At 37.7% G+C, this 20,290-nt stretch overlaps 1 protein-coding gene across 1 annotated transcript in view; it reads right to left on the bottom strand.

The window, feature by feature from the left end:
• The window catches only part of CHD5 (chromodomain helicase DNA binding protein 5), a 584,561-nt gene that overhangs the window by 346,582 nt on the left and 217,689 nt on the right, over positions 1 to 20,290 (bottom strand). Inside the window, exons 4-5 of the mRNA XM_053690398.1 lie at positions 10,324 to 10,380; positions 7,460 to 7,578 (exon numbers count right to left, since the gene is read on the bottom strand). Coding sequence (XP_053546373.1) covers positions 7,460 to 7,578; positions 10,324 to 10,380 — 176 coding nt within the window. The remainder of the gene's footprint in view (positions 1 to 7,459; positions 7,579 to 10,323; positions 10,381 to 20,290) is intronic.

The raw sequence follows: 20,290 nt of genomic DNA, 5'->3' as shown, positions 1-20,290 counted from the left end.
ATCACATCATGCCGTTAACCCTACTAATTAAAGGGATTCTATACCGAAATGTATTCTTTCATGGTTCAGATAGAGCATGCAATTTTAAGAGTAAATTAGAAAGTTGCTTAAAATTGCATGCATTGGGGTAGATTTAACAAGCAGGATGTTGCTATCCACCCCCGTAGTTAAGTTAAGAAGCAGCGGTCGTAAGATACGATCGGGATGATTGACACCCCCTGCTAGCGGCCAATTGGCTGCAAATGTGCAGGGTGCAGCATTGCACAAGCATTTCACTAGAAATGCTTGTGCAATGTTAAATGCAAACAGCGTATGCTACAGCGTATGCTACAGCGAATCATGTCTGCCCGACATATGATAAATTGGCACCACAATCTGAATCATTCAAGAAAAAATATCGGTTTAGTATCCCTTTAATTTACCCACTGTGCACCATTCTCTGTGTGCAAGTTTGTAAACAAAACAAAGTTGTAAAACAAAATTATCAGTGCTCAAAAAAGACAAGGTAGTCTATACAGTATATTAATTTAAGATTACTTTTTTGTAGATGTCAGCTTTCCAATAAGGGTACATTTTAGTTTTATATATATATATATATATATATATATATATATATATATATATATATATACTCTCCAAAAAGCTGCCTGCTTTTTGGAGAGTATTGATATGGTATTAGCGGAGCACCGTGGCATTATTTAAGTATGATGTGCAATCCTATCTATGACTTTGTATATATATATATATATATATATATATATATATATATATATGCTACTAAAATAAAAATGCATTAAGAACATTTAAACTTATTTCAGAGTTTTGCAATTGCAGAACAAGAAAGAAATAGACCCATTGAAAGTCTTATTGAATATATTAATCTTGTCTCTTTGCTGTGAACAATCAGGACTATATGCAAATGAGCTCCATCAGTTATCTAACCAATTAGCTTGTAGTATATAGTAGGGTTGTGGGGGGCGTGTCCGTGCTGCGTTCTGGATAGGGCGCATTTTCTGTAGGCTCTAGCTGAATCTCTAGTAATTCGCTGATTGCTACACTTTAACAGCAAGATTACAATCATATTTCACTAAGATACCAAGGCCTGGCAAGCCGCGGACCCACATTTAAAATCTTGTAAGTTTACATGAATCTGGAGACTCAGATTGGAAACTTGAGGCCTAGGGCGGCGGCTCACTGATAGGCATGCACCTCCCCCCCCCCCCCCGGAAGAAATGGGGTTTCAGTGCCGCTGGAATATTCTGGCTTACTGCAATTTCTTCACTCCCCCACATGTATCTGGAAAGCAGGTTGAGAACCTATAAAAATCTATCCAGTATTGTTACCTCAAGGGGACATCTGGTCTGGTGGACATGGCGGGAGAAGATTATATACTGCAATTCGATGAACACTTCAGAAAACTGGATCTTCTCATGCAGAGGCTAATTGATAAAGCTCCTTATGACTACCTAATTCAACGCTTATTAACAAGCTCAGCCAAGACATCAGATACACAGAATCTCACTGACACGGCGCTTCACAACCCGCAAATCACCATAAAGACTCAGGATGATCCGCCGCCATTAGAAAGCTCTCTCGTGGACTGTAGTAGAGAGAAATATGGATATCCGCAGCCTTACTCTTTCACATCACCACTGCTCCAACCTGCCGACAGCACAGAGATATGCGGAGACTACGACGACCAGCCTAAGACATCATTGCTAATGGAGACTCCGGGACACAGGGTAGAGAAGAGCATGGCAACACACAAGGGAAGAAAGATGGTTAGACGAAACACCATAGCGATATGTCTGTAGAATTCTAAAGAGTCACCCCCACAGAAAACGCCTAAAAAAATCACCTTTGCAGAAAGCGCCAGAGATGCTAAAGAGACTGATCGGCCCGCTAGCTATATTTTGGCACTGCTGGACGAAAGCAGGTGGCGGAGACAGTTATCTGCATCAGACGCATATTGTCTACATAGTGATGGACATTTACCGAAGTCAGGAGAGGGGTAGCCTACAGATTCCCCTTTTCAAACAGCGAGCAGCAGCTTGAGCCCATCGGTAAAACCTGTCCATTAACGATTCCCTGCGCAACGCAGATTTATCAACAGAATCACCATAGGACAATAACGTGAACAGGGTCTGGTAAAAACCGGAGAGGGATAAACTCTGAACGCTATTTTCTCAACCTAATCCATAATTAGTGAGCATTAGATGTACATATACGGTAACTGGTTATGTTAAAGTTTTTTTGTTTTTTTTATTTTTTCAAAAGTTATAAAATATATTGGGACATGTGTTTAGCTAATGGGAGCATGGAATTAGGAACTCGTTAGGTTATTTTGATCTCTCACACCTTACAGTAGTTTGTAACTACTAGGATTGGGCTTTGAGACCATGGCCAGCGGACGGGGCTGTGGGAAGAGGCTACCACCTTTATATTTACATATATAGAAAAGGTTTTTCAAAAAAATATCCTATTAACCTCCCATTAGGTTTGTTTAATATACTAAAGTTTGTCAGTTTCCCCTTGGACAAAGTCCCACAAGGTTATCCTCCTTACTATTTGTCTCACTGATACTACAGCCATGAGTAGCTAAACTTACACTTGAATCATTGTTATTGCTAATGTTCATGCAGTTATATATAACAATATGAAATCCTAGACCTGTCTACTTACTAGATGGCCTTCAGGTTAGCATTGTCTCCAAATTGCTTAAATATATACCAGCATAACAGTGCTCTGTCAGTTCATACTCTCCATCCCCATAGTTTCCATATACAGTGGATATAAAAAATCTACACACCCCTGTTAAAATGTCAGGTTTCTGTGATGTAAAAAAATGAGACAAAGATAAATCATTTCAGAACTTTTTCCACCTTTAATGTGACCTTTAAACTGTACAACTCAATTGAAAAACAAACTGAAATATTTTAGGTAAAGGGAAATAAAAATAAAAAACTAAAATAATATGGTTGCATAAGTGTGAACACCCTTAAACTAATACTTTATTGAAGCACCTTTTGATTTTATTATAGCACTTAGTCTTTTTGGGTATGAGTTTTTCAGCATGGCACATCTTGACTTGGCAAGATTTGCCCACTCTTCTTTGCAAAAACACTCTAAATCTGTCAGAATGCGAGGGCATCTCCTATGCACAGCCCTCTTCAGATCACCCCACAGATTTTGAATTGGATTCAGGTCTGGGCTCTGGCTGGGCCATCCCAAAACTTTAATCTTCTTCTGCTAAAGCCATTCCTTTGTTGATTTGGATGTATGCTTTGGGTCGTTGTCATGCTGAAAGATGAAGTTCCTCTTCATGTTCAGCTTTCTAGCAGAAGCCTGAAGGTTTTGTGCCAATATTGTCTGGTATTTGGAACTGTTCATAATTCCCTCTACCTTGACTAAGGCCCCAGTTCCCGCTGAAGAAAAACAGCCCCAAAGCATGATGTTGACACCACCATGCTTCACTGTAGGTATGGTGTTCTTTTGGTGATATGCAGTGTTGTTTTTGCGCCAAACATATCTTTTGGAATTATGGCCAAAAAGTTAAACTTTGGTTTCATCAGACCAGAACACCTTTTGCAACATGCTTTTGGGAAACTTCAGATGTGTTTTTGCAAAATTTAGCCAAGCTTGGATGTTTTTTTTGTAAGAAAAGGCTTCCGTCTTGCCACTCTACCCCATAGCCCAGACATATGAAGAATACGGGCGATTGTTGTCACATGTACCACACAGCCAGTACTTGCCAGATATTACTGCAGCTCCTTTAATGTTGCTGAAGGCCTCTTTGCAGCCTCCCAGACCAGTTTTCTTCTCGTCTTTTCATCAATTTTGGAGGGACATCCAGTTCTTGGTAATGTCACTGTTGCGCCATATTTTCTTCACTTGAGGATGACTGTCTTCACTGTTCCATGGTATATCTAATGCCTTGGAAATTCTTTTGTACCCTTCTTCTGACTGATACCTTTTAACAATGAGAGCCCTCTGATGCTTTAGAAGCTCTCTGTGGACCATGGCTTTAGCTGTAGGATGCAACTAACAAAATGTCAGGAAAGACCTACTAGAACAGCTGAACTTTATTTGGGGTTAATCAGAGGCACTTTAAATGATGACAGGTGTGTACTGACTCCTATTTAACATGATTTTGAATGTGATTGCTTAATTCTGAACACAGCTACATCCCCAGTTATAAAAGGGTGTTCACACTTATGCAACCATATTATTTTAGTTTTTTATTTTTATTTCCCTTTTCCTAAAAGATTTCAGTTTGTTTTTCAATTGAGTTGTACAGTTTATAGGTCACATTAAAGGTGGACAAAGTTCTGAAATGATTTATCTTTGTCTCATTTTTTTACATCACAGAAACCTGACATTTTAACAGGGGTGTGTAGACTTTTTATATCCACTGTATAAGCATCAAGCCCCGTCCCTCCCTGTAAACATCCCTGTAAACATTCTAAATTTATGGTGACCACACCTAAGTAAACCGTCTAAAGGTTCAGCTTTGGCTTTTTGAATTGACATCTTTATATCATCACTCTCCTCTTTTATACCTCCCCCCCTTCCTCCCCCCCTCCCTGAGTCCTCTTTATAAAGCCCTGACATCATTTTATTTTTCATAATCCTCAAAAGGACCCAAAAGTGGTCTGAGTATTTTTTACTAGGGTTTAAAATGAGGATATTTGTTATATTTTTATAATCACAAACAGAAATAACTCAAATATATCACAGTACTGGTCACATATGTTAGTGAAATTATCTTTATCATTCGAATGTGAGCATAATTTTGTCATCTGTACTTTGTTTTTTCCTCAATAAATATATATATATATAAAAAAGACTGTTTTATATGTACAGTACATTTGTATACTTATGAATTCCAGCCTCTTGGGGGAGTGAAAAATAATTATTTACCAATATAAATTTCAGGAATAATAGGCTAATAGAACAATAAATGACAGCAGTGCTGTCTTTGGCTATAGGACATGGATACATTATTTTTATTTACCCATTAGAAATGATTCACTGCATCATAACAGATCCGCACACAAACAAATGTTGTGAAATCATTTACAATCTATAACCTAGAAAATGTAAATTATTTTGCAGTCACAGGACACACCCCTTCAAAAGATTAATGAATGTTGTCAATCATACTTCCTTTGCTGTGAGCTTTTTCACATATCAACCAATCACTATGATAAAATATAACAACCAAAAGGAATGGCTTGTAGGGTGCGCTATATACAAACTACAAAGTACACATAAATGGAAAACAAAAATAAAATAGTAAATCAATATACATGTAAACAAAACTGTCCAACCAGTGGAAAAGTCAGCGAGAGAAAAGAACTGTGAACCATCCAGTAAACAGCCGAGACCACCACTGTCAATAAATCAAACAATCTTCCACAAATAGAAGAAAGCCAGCTCTCCGTACACACATTAGTAGGGTCCTGGAGAAATAGTAGAAAGATAAGGCGCCTCATGTGCAGATCCGATGGTCATATCAGGAATGGTATACACCAAGTGCAACACAGAATACTCACAATACTCACAACAAAGAGATGCACAAAAGGATGCAACATAGCTCTCTTTAGCGTATCATGTCTGACAGACATCGCTGAATGCAGACAGCGTATCTAACATTGCACAAGCAGTTCACCAGAACTGCTTGTGCAATGCTGCCCCCTGCAGACTTGCGTCCAATCGCGTCCAATCGACCGCTAGCATGGGGTATCAATCAGCGCGATCGTATAGGATCGGGCGGATTGCAGACAGTAGCCTCAGAGGCGGTGGACCAGTTATGGAGCAGTGGTGTTAAGATCGCTGCTTCATAACTGCTGTATGCGGTGAGCCTGAAGGCGCGCGGAAACAGGGGCATCAAGCTCCATTCAGAGCTTGATAGTTCGGCCCCAATGCCTGACTGAAAAAAGGTAATGAAAAGTTCCTACGTTAAAACATAACTTTTAATAAAACTAAAATTAAAATATGGGACTTAAAAGCAAAAAAATTGCCAATAGTAACAATTTGTGTGATAACCTCTCTATAGTGTAACAGGTAAGGCCTCTGAAAGGTGAATTAATAATAACAGTCATATGTATCACTAGGAGAGTGATCTCATATTATTGAGGTACAAAGCCGTTTACTAATTGATCCTATGGATGCATAAATTACCAATTGGTCAGTGTTATGGTAAATATATCGCAGTCAAATGCAATGCTACGTAAAGCATAAAGGACCAATTGGTCAGTGTTATGGTAAATATATCGCAGTCAAATGCAATGCTACGTAAAGCATAAAGGACCAATTGGTCAGTGTTATGGTGAATATATCGCAGTCAAATGCAATGCTACGCAAAGCATAAAGGACCAATTGGTCAGTGTTATGGTAAATATATTGCAGTCAAATGCAATGCTATGTAATGCATAAAGGACCAATTGGTCAGTGTTATGGTAAATATATCGCAGTCAAATGCAATGCTACGTAATGCATAAAGGACCAACTGGTCAGTGTTATGGTAAATATATTGCAGTCAAATGCAATGTTACGTAAAGCATAAAGGACCAATTGGTCAGTGTTATGGTAAATATATTGCAGTCAAATGCAATGCTACCTAAAGCATAAAGGACCAATTGGTCAGTGTTATGGTAAATATATTGCAGTCAAATGCAATGCTACGTAAAGCATAAAGGACCAATTGGTCAGTGTTATGGTAAATATATTGCAGTCAAATGCAATGCTACGTAATGCATAAAGGACCAACTGGTCAGTGTTATGTTGAATATATCGCAGTCGAAAACAATACTACCTGATACCAGTTCTCCTGAGGACTCTCTATGGAGTTGCGTTTAATGGTAAGTTACTATAACAGGGGATTGACAAACTGAACCCCCTCAAAATAGTGATATCTATACATAGAAGCGCAATCCAATGTAAGAAATCAGGGATTCAGGGACTGTATGGTGTTGTCACGCCTATACTGAAGATTGATCCTGTCTGCAGTGACTGTTCCTGTTAGCGGGAGGAGGTGAGCTGATACACCTTAAGATCTACAAGCACATTTGGGTGATTTCACTAAATTTGAGTATTCTGTGTTACACTTGGTGTATACCATTCCTGATATGACCATCTAATCTGCACATGAGGCGCCTCCTCTTTCTACTATTTTTCCACAACCACTCACTATGCAGCATTTCAGAGTGTTGGGGTTCTGCATTGTGCAGAATGTGCTCCAGTCTATACGGATAGGGGGGGGGGTGTAAATAATACTATTTCCAGGATTAAATTACAGGAAAAGCAGTCAAAATAAAAATTGCATTGCTAAGTTTTTAATTATACACGATTAAGCATTTTATGAGGAATTTTATTTTGAATATACTGTACCTGTAACAAATTTTTATTAAAGATCTAATATTCAGTTCAAAAGTGTATTTACTAATGTTTGTCTTACCTGAGAAACTGACTGAATGCCTTGTAGTTAGTGAGAGTGTGATAATCATCTTCTGAGAACGCATAATCAACATTATCAAGGCCCCACTCTTCCATTAACTGAGCTGAGGTTTTTGGCTCCTTCAAAAAAAAAAATGAAATAACATTTATTAAATCCATCGCACTGCATATAATTTGAATGCATAACAGGGCCGGACTGGGAATATAAATAAGCCTGGAAAAATATGAAGACCAGCCCTATTTTCCGTCAGTAGAATGCCCATGCCCCATTTTTTTCAAAGGTGATTGCTGGGATACTCCTTCCCCAATATTTTTTTCAGAATTAAATTATATTACTTTGTATTATATAAAAATGTCAGATTGATATTATATAGCAACACTACAACCCAATTGCATCCATTAATCACCCTTTTAAATTGTAGCTTTCCAGCCCCAGCTGCTGCAGCCCACCGGGAAATCTCCTAGTATCCTAGTAGGCCAATCCAACCCTGATGCATAATGATCTGCTATTTATACACATTTATACACATTTATTAGATTTTCAAATATTAACAAATGAACAAAAATCCAATTAGACAAACAACAGTTATTATATTAAATATTGTTTACAATATTATACATTGTAAAGCACAGGTAAGGAGTGTAATACCTTCCTCAGCCTGTTTAACAAACAAAGATGGAGAAAAAGAAGACTAAGCGGCATATTTATCAAGCTCCGTATGGAGCTTGATGCCCCTTGTTTCCGGCGAGCCTTTAGGCTCACCGGAAACAGAAGTTAAGAAACATAACTTGTCCGCCTGCTCTGAGGCCGCGGACAGAAATCAACCTGATCGAATACGATTGGGTTGATTGACACCTCCTACTAGCAGCCGATTGGCCACGAATCTGCAGGGGGCGGCATTGCACCAGCAGTTCACAAGAACTGCTGGTACAATGATAAATGCCGACAGCGTATGCTGTCGGCATTTATCGATGTGCGGCAGACATGATACGTTACTTTGTATCATATCCGCTTGCACATTGATAAATTTGCCCCTAAGAAATAAACTGGAAAGTGCAGATAAAGAGGGATGGAAACTCCATCACCCAGACTATTTGACTTCATTGTGTGTGTTTAAATTGGTCCCAATAAAATTGAATATTATGAAACATGTCTATTTTTTGTTTTCTATAATAACCATAGCCTTCTAGAATTAATAGTCCCTCTGTTTTCTTCACCCATGGTTGTTTAGAAGGCGTTGCTACAGATTTCCATAGCCCATCGCACTCTCTCCAACACAAATCGGAACAGTGAGGGTATATATATTTAATACAAACTGGCATCAGATAGCAGCGTGTCAATATTTTATAGTTTAGTTCCAGCATTTGTGTAGAGACTGACGATCAATGTGTGCATTGGAAGATTTTGTACCAGTCTTTATGGCCTAATGCTCTACCTAATTGTGCATTCAATTTTTCAGTATCATTAGGAAGTACACCCGCATGTAATCCCCTTAATAAACAACTAGCTAAAGGCAAGGTGCCCCTCCTAGCAGTTCCCTCTACAGTTCGGAGGCAGTGGGAAATCTAAGCAAGTCAGTCCTATGAGGTGAAGTCTTGTAAAAGGTCATGAACCTGCACATATTTTAATCATGATACAATGATCCCTCTGGTCTTAACTCTTGTCTAGGTTTTAATTTATCGCTCTAAACTAGGTACGCTATGGACAGAGTCAACACAGACAGGAGCTTGTTTTGGAGATATTGCTTCCTAAAAACTCTGCATTAAAAGATGTTGGGGTCATTGGAGATTTAAAAGATGAGATACCTTCAGAAGTTTTAAGCAGACAATCCAAAGAATTAAATATATGGTTATAAATTGATATTTTTTGTATTATCTGTGGTCTAGTGTCTTTAGGAACCCAACACAAAGCCCCCACCTGAGGGGTACTTAAGATATGTGAATCTAATGCCACCCAAGCCTTTGATTTGGAACCCGTGTGCCAATGTATCAATCTTTGAAGAGTTACGGCTTTATAGTATGATAAAACAGTTAAATAAATTTGAACTTATATATTTGTAACATGTTTAAGTAAAACATTTTTTAATTTAATAAATTCAATTAAACTGCTGAGCACAACCATAAATAATGGTTATTACTCACCATGCAATTGTGTTTCCTTCTGTGTCTGCAGCTCTCTTCAGAACAGTTCTATTTAATAGCATAAAGGTGCCAGATGGTGATACTCCACCTCTTCATACTGGGCACCACCATCTTGGAGCTTAGGTATTCCCACACTATCGGGCCAATTTATCAAGCTCCGTAAAGACCGCTGCTCCATAACTTGTCTGCCTGCTGTGGACAGAAGCAGGCTGTGGACAGAAATCAACCCGTTCCTATACAATCAGGTTGATTGACACCCCCTGCTAGCGGCCGACTGGCCGCGAATCTGCAGGGGGCGGCATTGCACCAGCAGTTCACAAGAACTGCTTGTGCAATGATAAATGCAGACAGCATATGCTGTCGGCATTTATCGATGTGCGGCGGACATGATACGCTACATTGTATCATGTCCGTCCGCACTTTAATAAATATACCCCAATGTGACAGAATTTGTACATACTCAACGATCAGTGATACTGACATTTTTTTTACAGCTGTATCATTGTTTAGGGTTAGTGTATATGATACAGCATGTGAGCTTTACGTGTTTTAATGTTTTTACACAGTTTTAAAGTTACACAAAATACATTAAACAAAAACACTTTGCTGCAAAAATGTAAAGTTCCTGCTCTGTATGGTGCTAGCTAATCTAAAGCACATTATACGTTTGTCCAAAAAAACAAGCTCAATGCGGATTGCTTCTGTCACAGGGTGTGATTATACCTGTGCTCCAAGATGGCCGCTCCCACTATGGAGAAGAAGGTCTTCACCATTTGGCACCTTAAAGGGGTTACAATAGGAGAACAGTTTTGATGAGAGATGAAATCAATAACATGGTTAGTAACCATTCTATTGTAGTTGTTGCAGGAAGTGCAGGATTGTGTAAAACTCAGGGCTCGAAATCTAACGCTCACTGGTTGACAGGACAAATCCCACAGAAAATATTGGTTTATTCAGCACAGGAATATCTTTTTTGCATTGTATTAGAATTTGAAACCGCCTTTGTAACATAAGGCAAAAAATACAAGAGAATACAGTTTCTATGGAAATTTACTTCCAATTTAAAATGCATTCAAAATATCCATCAGAATACCAAAATGACTGTGTGGCTTTTCAAATTCTTATGTATTCCAATCCATTTGAAAACCGTGAATTAACCTATTTAACACAAACATTTTAAATGCATTTCAGCCAGTGGCATTTTTAAAAAAACCTTTAATGGGGAGGGCAATTACTTTTGTTGACAGAGCTTTGGGTATTCAGTGAGTTGGGTTTGGGCAAATAAAGGCAGAATCTGTTGACTGTTCTGAAGAGTCGGGATGTGAAAAAAAAGTAATCCTAGGAATGGCTTTCTTAAATGGATAAGGAAGGGGATTTGTTTTACCTTTTTTCACCCATCAGTGTACACGGAAGTTTTATGCAAGTTAGTTTTATGGAATTAAAGGTACAGTTTACCCTAAATATTTCTCCAATTTGTTTCCAATCATCCATTTTACCTGCTGGAGTAATTTACTAATAGCACCTTTTACTTTATTTCTGCATTTGAAATAGCTGATTTTGCCTGTGGTATCCCTAACTATATTGAAAGTTTCTATACTTAAATGGACATGAAACACAACATTTTTCTTTCGTGATTCAGACAGAGCATACCATTTTAAACAACTTTCCAATTTACTTCTATTATTTAATTTGTTTCATTCTCTAGTTATCCTTTGCTGAAAGGTTTATCTAGGAAAGCTCAGGAGCAGCAAAGAACCTAGGTCTAGCTGCTGATTGGTGGCTGCATATACTGTATATATTGATTATCATTGGCAATAAAATATTAATTTTCCTTTTTCTAAGTATTGGGTTACTGAGATAAAATAAAGAAGCATGTGTGTACAGAAAGTGATAAACTAAGGATATCTAATTACCCTGCAAGCTGAACCAATTTTGATGGGTTGTGGTTTCAAAGAACAAAGCTCTCTTTAATGCAGAATATCACGGGAACAAAGCAAATTTTATAATAAAAGTAAATTGGAAACTTTTTGTAAAATGGTATCCTCTGTCTGAATCACATAATAACATTTTTGGGTTTCATATCGCTTTAAGCTTAAAGGGACAGTCTACTCCAGAATTTGTATTGTTTCAAACGATAGATAATCCCTTTATTACCCATTCCTCAGTTTTTCATAACCAACACAGTTATATTAATATACGTTTTACCTCTGTGATTACCTTGTATCTAAGCCTCTGCAGACTGCCCCCTTATTTCAGTTCTTTTGACAGACTTGCATTTTTGCCAATCAGTGCTGACTCATAATTAACTCCACGGAGTGAGCATAAGGTTATCAATATGGCACACATGAACTAGTGCTGTCTAGCTGTGAAAAACTGTCAAAATGCACTAAAATAAGAGGTGGCCTTCAAGAGCATATAAATTAGCATATGAGCCTACCAAGGTTTACCTTTCATCAAAGAAAACCAAGAGAACAAAGCAAATTTGATGATAAAAGTAAATTGGAAAGTTGATTAAAATTGCATGCCCTATCTGAATCATGAAAGTTTAATTTTGACTAGACTGTCCCTTTAAATGGAATGGCTAGTGCATGGCATTTTCAACAACTTTCAACTAACAATTCTTTGTTAAAGAGTACTCCTAGGTGAGTCTGACAGGCCCATTTATCAAGCTCCGTACGGAGCTTGAAGGGCCGTGTTTCTGGGGAGTCTTCAGACTCGCCAGACACACAACTTATGAAGCAGCGGTCTAAAGACCGCTGCTCCATAACCCTGTCCGCCTGCTCTGAACAGGCGGACAGGAATCGCCGGACATCAACCCGATCGAATACGATCGGGTTGATTGACAGCTCCCTGCTGGCGGCCGATTGGCCGCGAGTCAGCAGGGGGCGGCGTTGCACCAGCAGCTCTTGTGAGCTGCTGGTGCAATGTTAAATGCGGAGAGCGTATTGCTCTCCGCATTTAGCGAGGTCTTGCGGACCTGATCCGCAGTGTCGGATCAGGTCCGCAAGCCCTTTGATAAATGGGCCTGTAGGAGCGTGCAAGTGCATCTCGCAGTAGTGTTTACAACAATGTTTATAGTATTGTTATACATAGTTGTAAACACTTGTCAGTTGGCTAAGGGCACGTGCACACTCCTGAGCTTAACTGGGGTCACTCTTTACCTAAGGATACCAAGAGAACTAAGCAAAATGATACTAGAAGTAAATTGGAAAGTTGTTTAAAATTGCTTACTTTAACTGAAACATTTTTACTTTACTGTCCCCTTTAAACCCATGCAAATAAGTTAACATATAGTTAAAGTCGGCTTCAGAGCAACAATGCACAACTAGGCCATATGGTGAGCCTATGGCAAGAGGCATATGTGTGCAGCCAATCACTAGCTAGCTCACAGTAGCGCACTACTCTTCAGTCTACCTATATATGCTTTTCAACAAAAGATACGAGAGCCAAGTAAATTTAAAGGGATACTAAACTTAAACATTAATGATTCAGATAGAGCAGGCAGTTTAAAGCAACTTTCTAATTTACTCCTATTATCAATTTTTCTTCGTTCTCTTGCTATCTTTATTTAAAAAAGCAGGAATGTAAAGCTTAGGAGCCAGCCCATTTTTGGTTCAGAACCTGGGTTATGCTTGCTTATTGGTGGCTAAATGTAGCCACCAATACGAAAGCACTATCCAGTGTTCTCAACCTAAAATGGGATGGCTCCTAAGCTTTACATCCCTGCTTTTTAAATAAAGATAGCAAGAGAACGAAGAAAAATTGATAATAGGAGTAAATTATAAAGTTGCTTAAAATTGCATGCTCTATCTGAATCATGAAATAAAAAATGTGGGTTGAGTATTTAAATTGCATGCTCTATTAGAATCATAAAAAAACCTTTAAAAATTACTAGTAAAATATTCATATAACCTGTTCTGTTAGATCATTTATTTAAAGGTGTTTTTTTTCTGTATTAAGTTCATTTAAATAAAAAATAACTAAAATCTCAATATCATTCTGGCAAAACAGAGCAAAGCATTCGAAAAAAAAATTAGTAATGATCATTTATAGGGCATGAAATTCTCTGAAATGTATGAGCAAGATAAACCAGCTCGTTAATTTATTTCTAATTAGGTGAGTGCTGGCAAAATCCTTTGAAATATAAACACTGGGGCAGGACCATTAGAGAAAATTGGATAGGAAGTTAAAAACTGATACATTTTAATGGCATGACTGATAATACAGGTTTATATACACATGGTATCCAGTTTATGTTATAGATTAATACAGTATTTGTAATACACCTTTAAGTGCACCTTTAAGTGTTCTTAAGTTTTTTTTTTCTGCAGGATATTACTTTCACTAACATGTTTTACAGAACCTAGGTCACTGTGTTGGTATGATTGACAGTCCCTGCTCGCACATAATTGGCCGTGCAAGCAGGGGACAGCATTGTGCAATGTTAAATGCAGGCAGAAGATATTGCCCGCTTACCGAAAGACCAGGCAGACGAGGTTCATGATAGCGAACCTTGTCTAACCGGCACATGATAAATGGAGTCCATTATCTGCAAAAAACATACACAGAATTTATTTATTTATTTTGGTGGGGGGGGTTGTTTTATGGGGGGTTTCTCTTGAAGATGGCAGATCCTAAATCCCTACATTCTTATTACCCATGTTTTGGTGAGATCTGTGCTTATTGCAGGATGCACAAATTTTAATCGCAGGTCTTCAACTTTAAACAACCTTCAAGAAATATCAAATAAATCAATGTTGAACCAATGTGAAGGTCAGTGGTTAATAAACTGTATCAAACAAAAGCTAATTTCTTGCACTTGATGCAAAAACAAACTGAACCCAGCACATATAGTGTCAGTTTTTTCTTGCACTCTTCAGACTATATTTTTAGATACGAGTAACAGAAAATGTTAATAGTATTTGACAGAGCCAAACTCATTTAACCTTTCAAGAGAAAACTAATTACTTCTATTAAAAATACAGGGTGCAGAATCTATTAAATAGAGATATGTGCACATTGCAATAAAGTAGCATTGGAGTCTATTGTAATTCATTAGAAGAAGCGATGAAAAGTGATTTGCATATTTTTTTCTTAGGGTTTGTAATATTTAAAGGGACATTGAATTCATTGTTTATTAAGCAACTGAAATGAATTACCACATTGCAAAAGATCTGAACTCAAGATGCCAGTTTTAAAAGCATTTCAAATATAACTTGTTTTGTTAAAATTTGTACTGATTTATGGTCTAGTGTCTTGAGTATTTATTGTACCTTCTTTATTGTATCAATGTCTGCCCTGCATATAGGAAAGTCAGGGTTTTAAATTCCAGTCTCTCCGGGGTCAGTGGAAACATTTAATTTTCATATTTATATTATAGTAAAGGCTGTCACTACTAGACAACTCCAGTTGAGCCTGTGACTTGGTTAAGTGGATGCACAAAATAACAAAACCACTATCTAATCTGACCTAGACTTCAAAAAGGAAAAACATGTGTCTCCTTTTTTGTGCCACCCACACTGCTATATCTTTATCTGGTGGCACAACAAGGACTCCTGAAATAGGGAGTGTATTCCCCTCATGTCACCCTTCCAATTAGTACAATATACCTGGGTCCTTTCTGGTTCTGGAAGACAGAGACACATCTCCTGCTGCCCTCCCTTCTAGTCAGTTTGTCCCTTACACACTATACTTGGGTCCTTACTGGTTCTAGCAGACAGACACCCACCTACTGCTGCCCTCCCTTCTAGTCAGTTTGTCCCTTACACACTATACTTGGGTCCTTACTGGTTCTGGAAGACAGAGACACATCTCCTGCTGCCCTCCCTTCTAGTCAGTTTGTCCCTTACACACTATACTTGGGTCCTTACTGGTTCTAGCAGACAGACACCCACCTACTGCTGTCCTCCCTTCTAGTCAGTTTGTCCCTTACACACTAAACTGGGTCCTTACTGGTTCTAGCAGACAGACACACACCTCCTGCTTCCCTTCCCTTATAGTCAATTTGGCCCAGACAGGGACATACCCTCCTTCTGCCCTCTTGTCCCTGTTAATACTCACACAGTACTTGGAGTGCTGATGGTTCTGGGTGGATAGGCACTCACCTTTTTTCTTTGCTCCCCCTTAGTCAGTCTGTCCCCTTCAACACTGTACTTAAGACTTTACTAATTCTGGCAGACAGGCGCATACCCTGCATCCTCTCTCCCTTCCAGTCTGTCCTGTTATATACTGTACTTGGTACTTACTAGTTTTGGCAAAGACAGACTCATACCCTCCTTCTGTCCACCTTGTCAGTCAGTCTCTCCTCTTAGGAGTGGGCTAAATTACGAGTGGCACGCTAACTGTTGCGCGTAAGCGATACAGGGTTTATCACTGCTCATTGCGTGTCAGAAGTACAAGTTGAAAATAAAATGTGTTTGCTTGAGCACAATCAAATTTAATGTGGGGTTATGTGATCGGGTTTGTGAGCGAGTAGGGTGTGTTTTTCCCCACTTTTTTTGCTCCATTGACTTCTATGGGGAAAAGGTTATAGCGTAATATTCTATTTTTGTCTTTATACGCTCGTCTGGTTAGTGCGCAAGCAAAAACCATTTACTTTCAAATTCTAATACGAGCGCAATCCGACGCGCACAAAACTTACTTCTAGTGGAGTTAATGCTCAAGCTGGAGCAATAAATACTGCTGCAATTGTAATCTAGTCTATAATATATATATATACATACAGTGCCCTCCACTAATATTGGCAACCTTGGTAAATATGAGGAAAGATAACTGAGGTTTTTTTTTTTATTATTTACCCTTTTAATCTTTTGTTAAAAAAATTAACAAAAATACCCTGTTTTCATGGATATCAAACAATTGCAAACACAACACAGGTTTATACTAAAACAATCTTTGTTAAATATATGTGTGGCACAATTATTGGCACCCTTTTAGTCAATACTTTGTGCTACCTCCCTTTGCCAAGATAACAGCTCTGAGTCTTCTCTTATAATGCCTAATGAGGTTGGAGAATACATTACAAGGGATCTGAAACCATTCCTCCATACATAATCTCTCAAGATCCTTCAAATTTTGAGTTTGACGCTGATGGACTCTCCTCTTCAGTTCACCCCACAGGTTTTCTATGGGGTTCAAGTCAGGGGACTGGGATGGCCATAGCAGGACCTTGATTTTGTGGTCAATAAAACATTTTTGCTTTTGTTGATTTTGATGTATGTTTTGGATCATTGTCCTGCTGGAAGATCCATCCACGGCCCATTTTAAACGTGTTGGCAGAGGCAGTCAAATGTTCATATAATAGCTGTTGATATTTAATAGAGTCCATGATGCCATGTATCCTAACAAAATGTCCAGGTCCTCTGGCAGAAAAACAGCCCCAAAAAATTAAAGAGCCACCACCATATTTAACTGTGGGCATGAGGTACTTTTCCATATGGCTACTTTTGGTTTCTTCTGACCATATAATATGATCCCATTTGAAGTTCCAGTAGTGTCTGGCAAACTGAAGATGCTTGAGGTTTTTTTTTGGATGAGAGTAGAGGCTTTTTTCTTAATACCCAGACAACTTATGGTAATGTCGGATTGTAGTTTTGGAGACTTTCCGACCCCAAGACGCAACGAACTTCTGCAATTCTCCAGCTATGATCCTTAGAAATATTTTGGCCACTCAAACCATCCTCTTCACAGTGCGTTGAGATAATTTAGACACACTAAATGGGCATTTCAATGCTTTTGCTATTTTCTTATAGCCACTTCTGAAGCTCAACAACCTTTTGCCACACCTTGTAATGCCACACCTTGTAATGAATGACTATGGGAATTTGGCCTATGCGTCACCTCATATTTATTCTCCTGTGAAACAGGAATTAATGGTTGAACAATTTCCTGTTCCTTGTCACCCAGGTGTACTAATAAATGTAAAATATCAATGGAAATATATTTCAAATATATTTTTATATATGAATTCATTGGGGTGCCAATAATTGTGCCACACATATATTTAACAAAGATATTTTTTTGGATAAACCTGTGTTGTGTTTGCAATTTTTTGATATCCATTAGAGCAGAGTATTGTTGTGTATGTTTTTTTAACAAAAGACCAAAAGGTTAAACAATAAAGACACATTTTCACAACCGTCTTTGCTCAAATTTACCAAGGGTGCCAATATTAGTGGAGGGTCCTGTATATATATATATTTTTTTATATATATATATATATATATATATATATATATACACACATTACAATATATATATATATATATATATATATACAGTATATATATATATATATATGTATATTTTAATACAGAATAGGTAGGAAGTAGAACAAATTAAACAAATTACAGAACATAACATTTGGTTACGAAAGAGGTGCAGTAAGAAAGTATTTGGTTATATTAACCATCACAGCTATATTTGGCAAGCAAGATAGTATATTAGAGATCTTTTTCCACTTTAGGTCATTTACAGTATTGAAACCAAGGGTGAGTTCTTTACTGCAGGTGGGGTTGGTATAGCTAAAAAGTAACTTACAATATTACAGACACAGTCAGATAAAGTTATATATAGAAGATACCAAAAAAATAAAAATACGACTAACCAGTAATTAGAAATGCTATAGCAACAGTAAATATATATTAGATATTTTGTTGAAAGGAGAGAAAAAACAAGGGACGGTTAGGAAGACTCAAGAGAGCTGATGGTAGATTGTGGAAGAAAATAAAAAAACAGACTGCATAAATAATCACCTTTGTTTTGTCTTCACAACAGATTACAAAGATAATATTATAAAGTGTTGCTACAATAAACAGTAATGTGGTTAGCGCTTCTCTTTTTTTTTAGCGGATGAAATGGTATAATTATTATCTAAAATAAAATAGAAAAGGTCTGTGAGTATAAATAATATGCACTTGGGGGTTTAGGGGAACATAATTGCTATGGTAGTACTTATTCTTAAGAAAAGGGCAGTAGGGACTCTGGTAACGACAGCTCAGTTGACAGAAATAAAGAATTATGCAAAACAAAATAAAGGATCAAAGGAAGCAACATTTTTTTTCTGCAAAAAGATCATCATCATAATTCAGCTAATTTCTTTAAAGGGATATTAAACCTACAATGATTCAGATAGAGCATGGTGTTTTAAACAACTTTCAAATTTACTTCTATTATCAATTTTTCTTTGTTTTCTCGGTTTGTTTGGTTTAAAAGCAGGGAGGTATGCTTAGGAGCGTGCCCATTCCTGGAGCACAATATGGCAGCAACTTTGCAAGAATGATATTGGAACATGCTACAAGTCTTTAGACCGCTGCTTCATAACTTCTGTTTACGTCTGGAAACATGGGGCATCACGTTCCGTACAGAGCTTGATAAATATGCCCCTATGAGTTCTAATCAGCATGGTTTTATGAGAAATAGATCATGTCAAACTAATCTAATTAGATTCTACGAGGATTGGAAGTAAGTAAAAATATAGATAAAGGGGAATCAGTTGATGTGATATACTTAGATTTTGCAAAGGCGTTTGATACAGTGCCACATGAGAGATTAATGCACAAAATGAAGGGACTGAGAATAGCCCGAAATCTGAGCTCATGAATAAATAACTGGATAAAAGATAGGGAACAACGAGTAGTAGTAAATGGATCATACTCAGATTGGACAAAGGTAATCAGTGGAGTCCCCCAGGGATCAGTACTGGGCCCTGTTCTTTTTAATATTTTTATAAATGACTTGGAGCAAGGATTAAATAGTGACATCTCTATTTTTGCAGATGATACTAAGTTAAGTAAGGTCATAAGGTCAGAGCAGGATGAACTTTCGTTACAAAGGGACCTGCAAAAATTAGAAGTATGGGCAAGTAAATGGAAAATGAGATTTATTACGGGAAAATGCAAGGTTCTACATTTTGGAAGTAAAAATAAGCAGGAAATGTATGATTTAAATGGGACAAGACTTAGCCAAACAGAGGAGGAAAGGGATTTGGGAGTAGTAATAGATAACAAGCTAAAGATGGGTGCAAAATGCAGGGCAGCGGCTTCAAAGGCTAATAAGATACTAGCATGTATTAAAAGAGGCATTGATTCAAGGGAGGAGAGCATAATTCTGTCACTATATAAAGCCCTGGTAAGACCTCACCTTTAGTATGGAGTGCAGTTCTTGGGACCAATCGCAAAAAAAGATACTGTAGAACTAGAAAAAGTTCAGAGAAGGGCCACAAAGCTAATAAGGGGAATGGAGAATTTAAGCTATGAGGAGAAGTTAGCCAAACTGGGTCTGTTTTCTTTAGAAAAAAGGCACTTGAGAGGTGACATGATTACTTTATATAAATATATTCAAGGCCCATATACAGAGATGGCAGAAGCTCTGTTTATTCCAAGAAAATTGTTTTTGACAAGAGGTCACAATTTAAAGTGACAGTCTAGTCCAAAATAAACTTTCATGATTCAGATAGGGCATGTAATTTTAAACAATTTTCCAATTTACTTTTATCACCAATGTTGCTTTGTTCTCTTGGTATTCTTAGTTGAAAGCTAAACCTAAGAGGTTCATATGCTAATTTCTAAGCCCTTGAAGGCCACCTCTTCTCTCAGGGCATTTTGACAGTTTTTCACCACTAGAGGGTGTTAGTTCATGTTCATGTGTGTCATATAGATAACACTATGCTCACGCACGTGGAGTTCCTAGG

This window comes from Bombina bombina, chromosome 8 (genome assembly GCF_027579735.1).
Source record: "Bombina bombina isolate aBomBom1 chromosome 8, aBomBom1.pri, whole genome shotgun sequence".
Classification (NCBI taxonomy): Eukaryota; Metazoa; Chordata; class Amphibia; order Anura; family Bombinatoridae; genus Bombina; species Bombina bombina.
The sequence above is the reverse complement of the archived record's forward strand: the minus strand, read 5'-3'. Positions and strand labels throughout refer to the sequence as shown.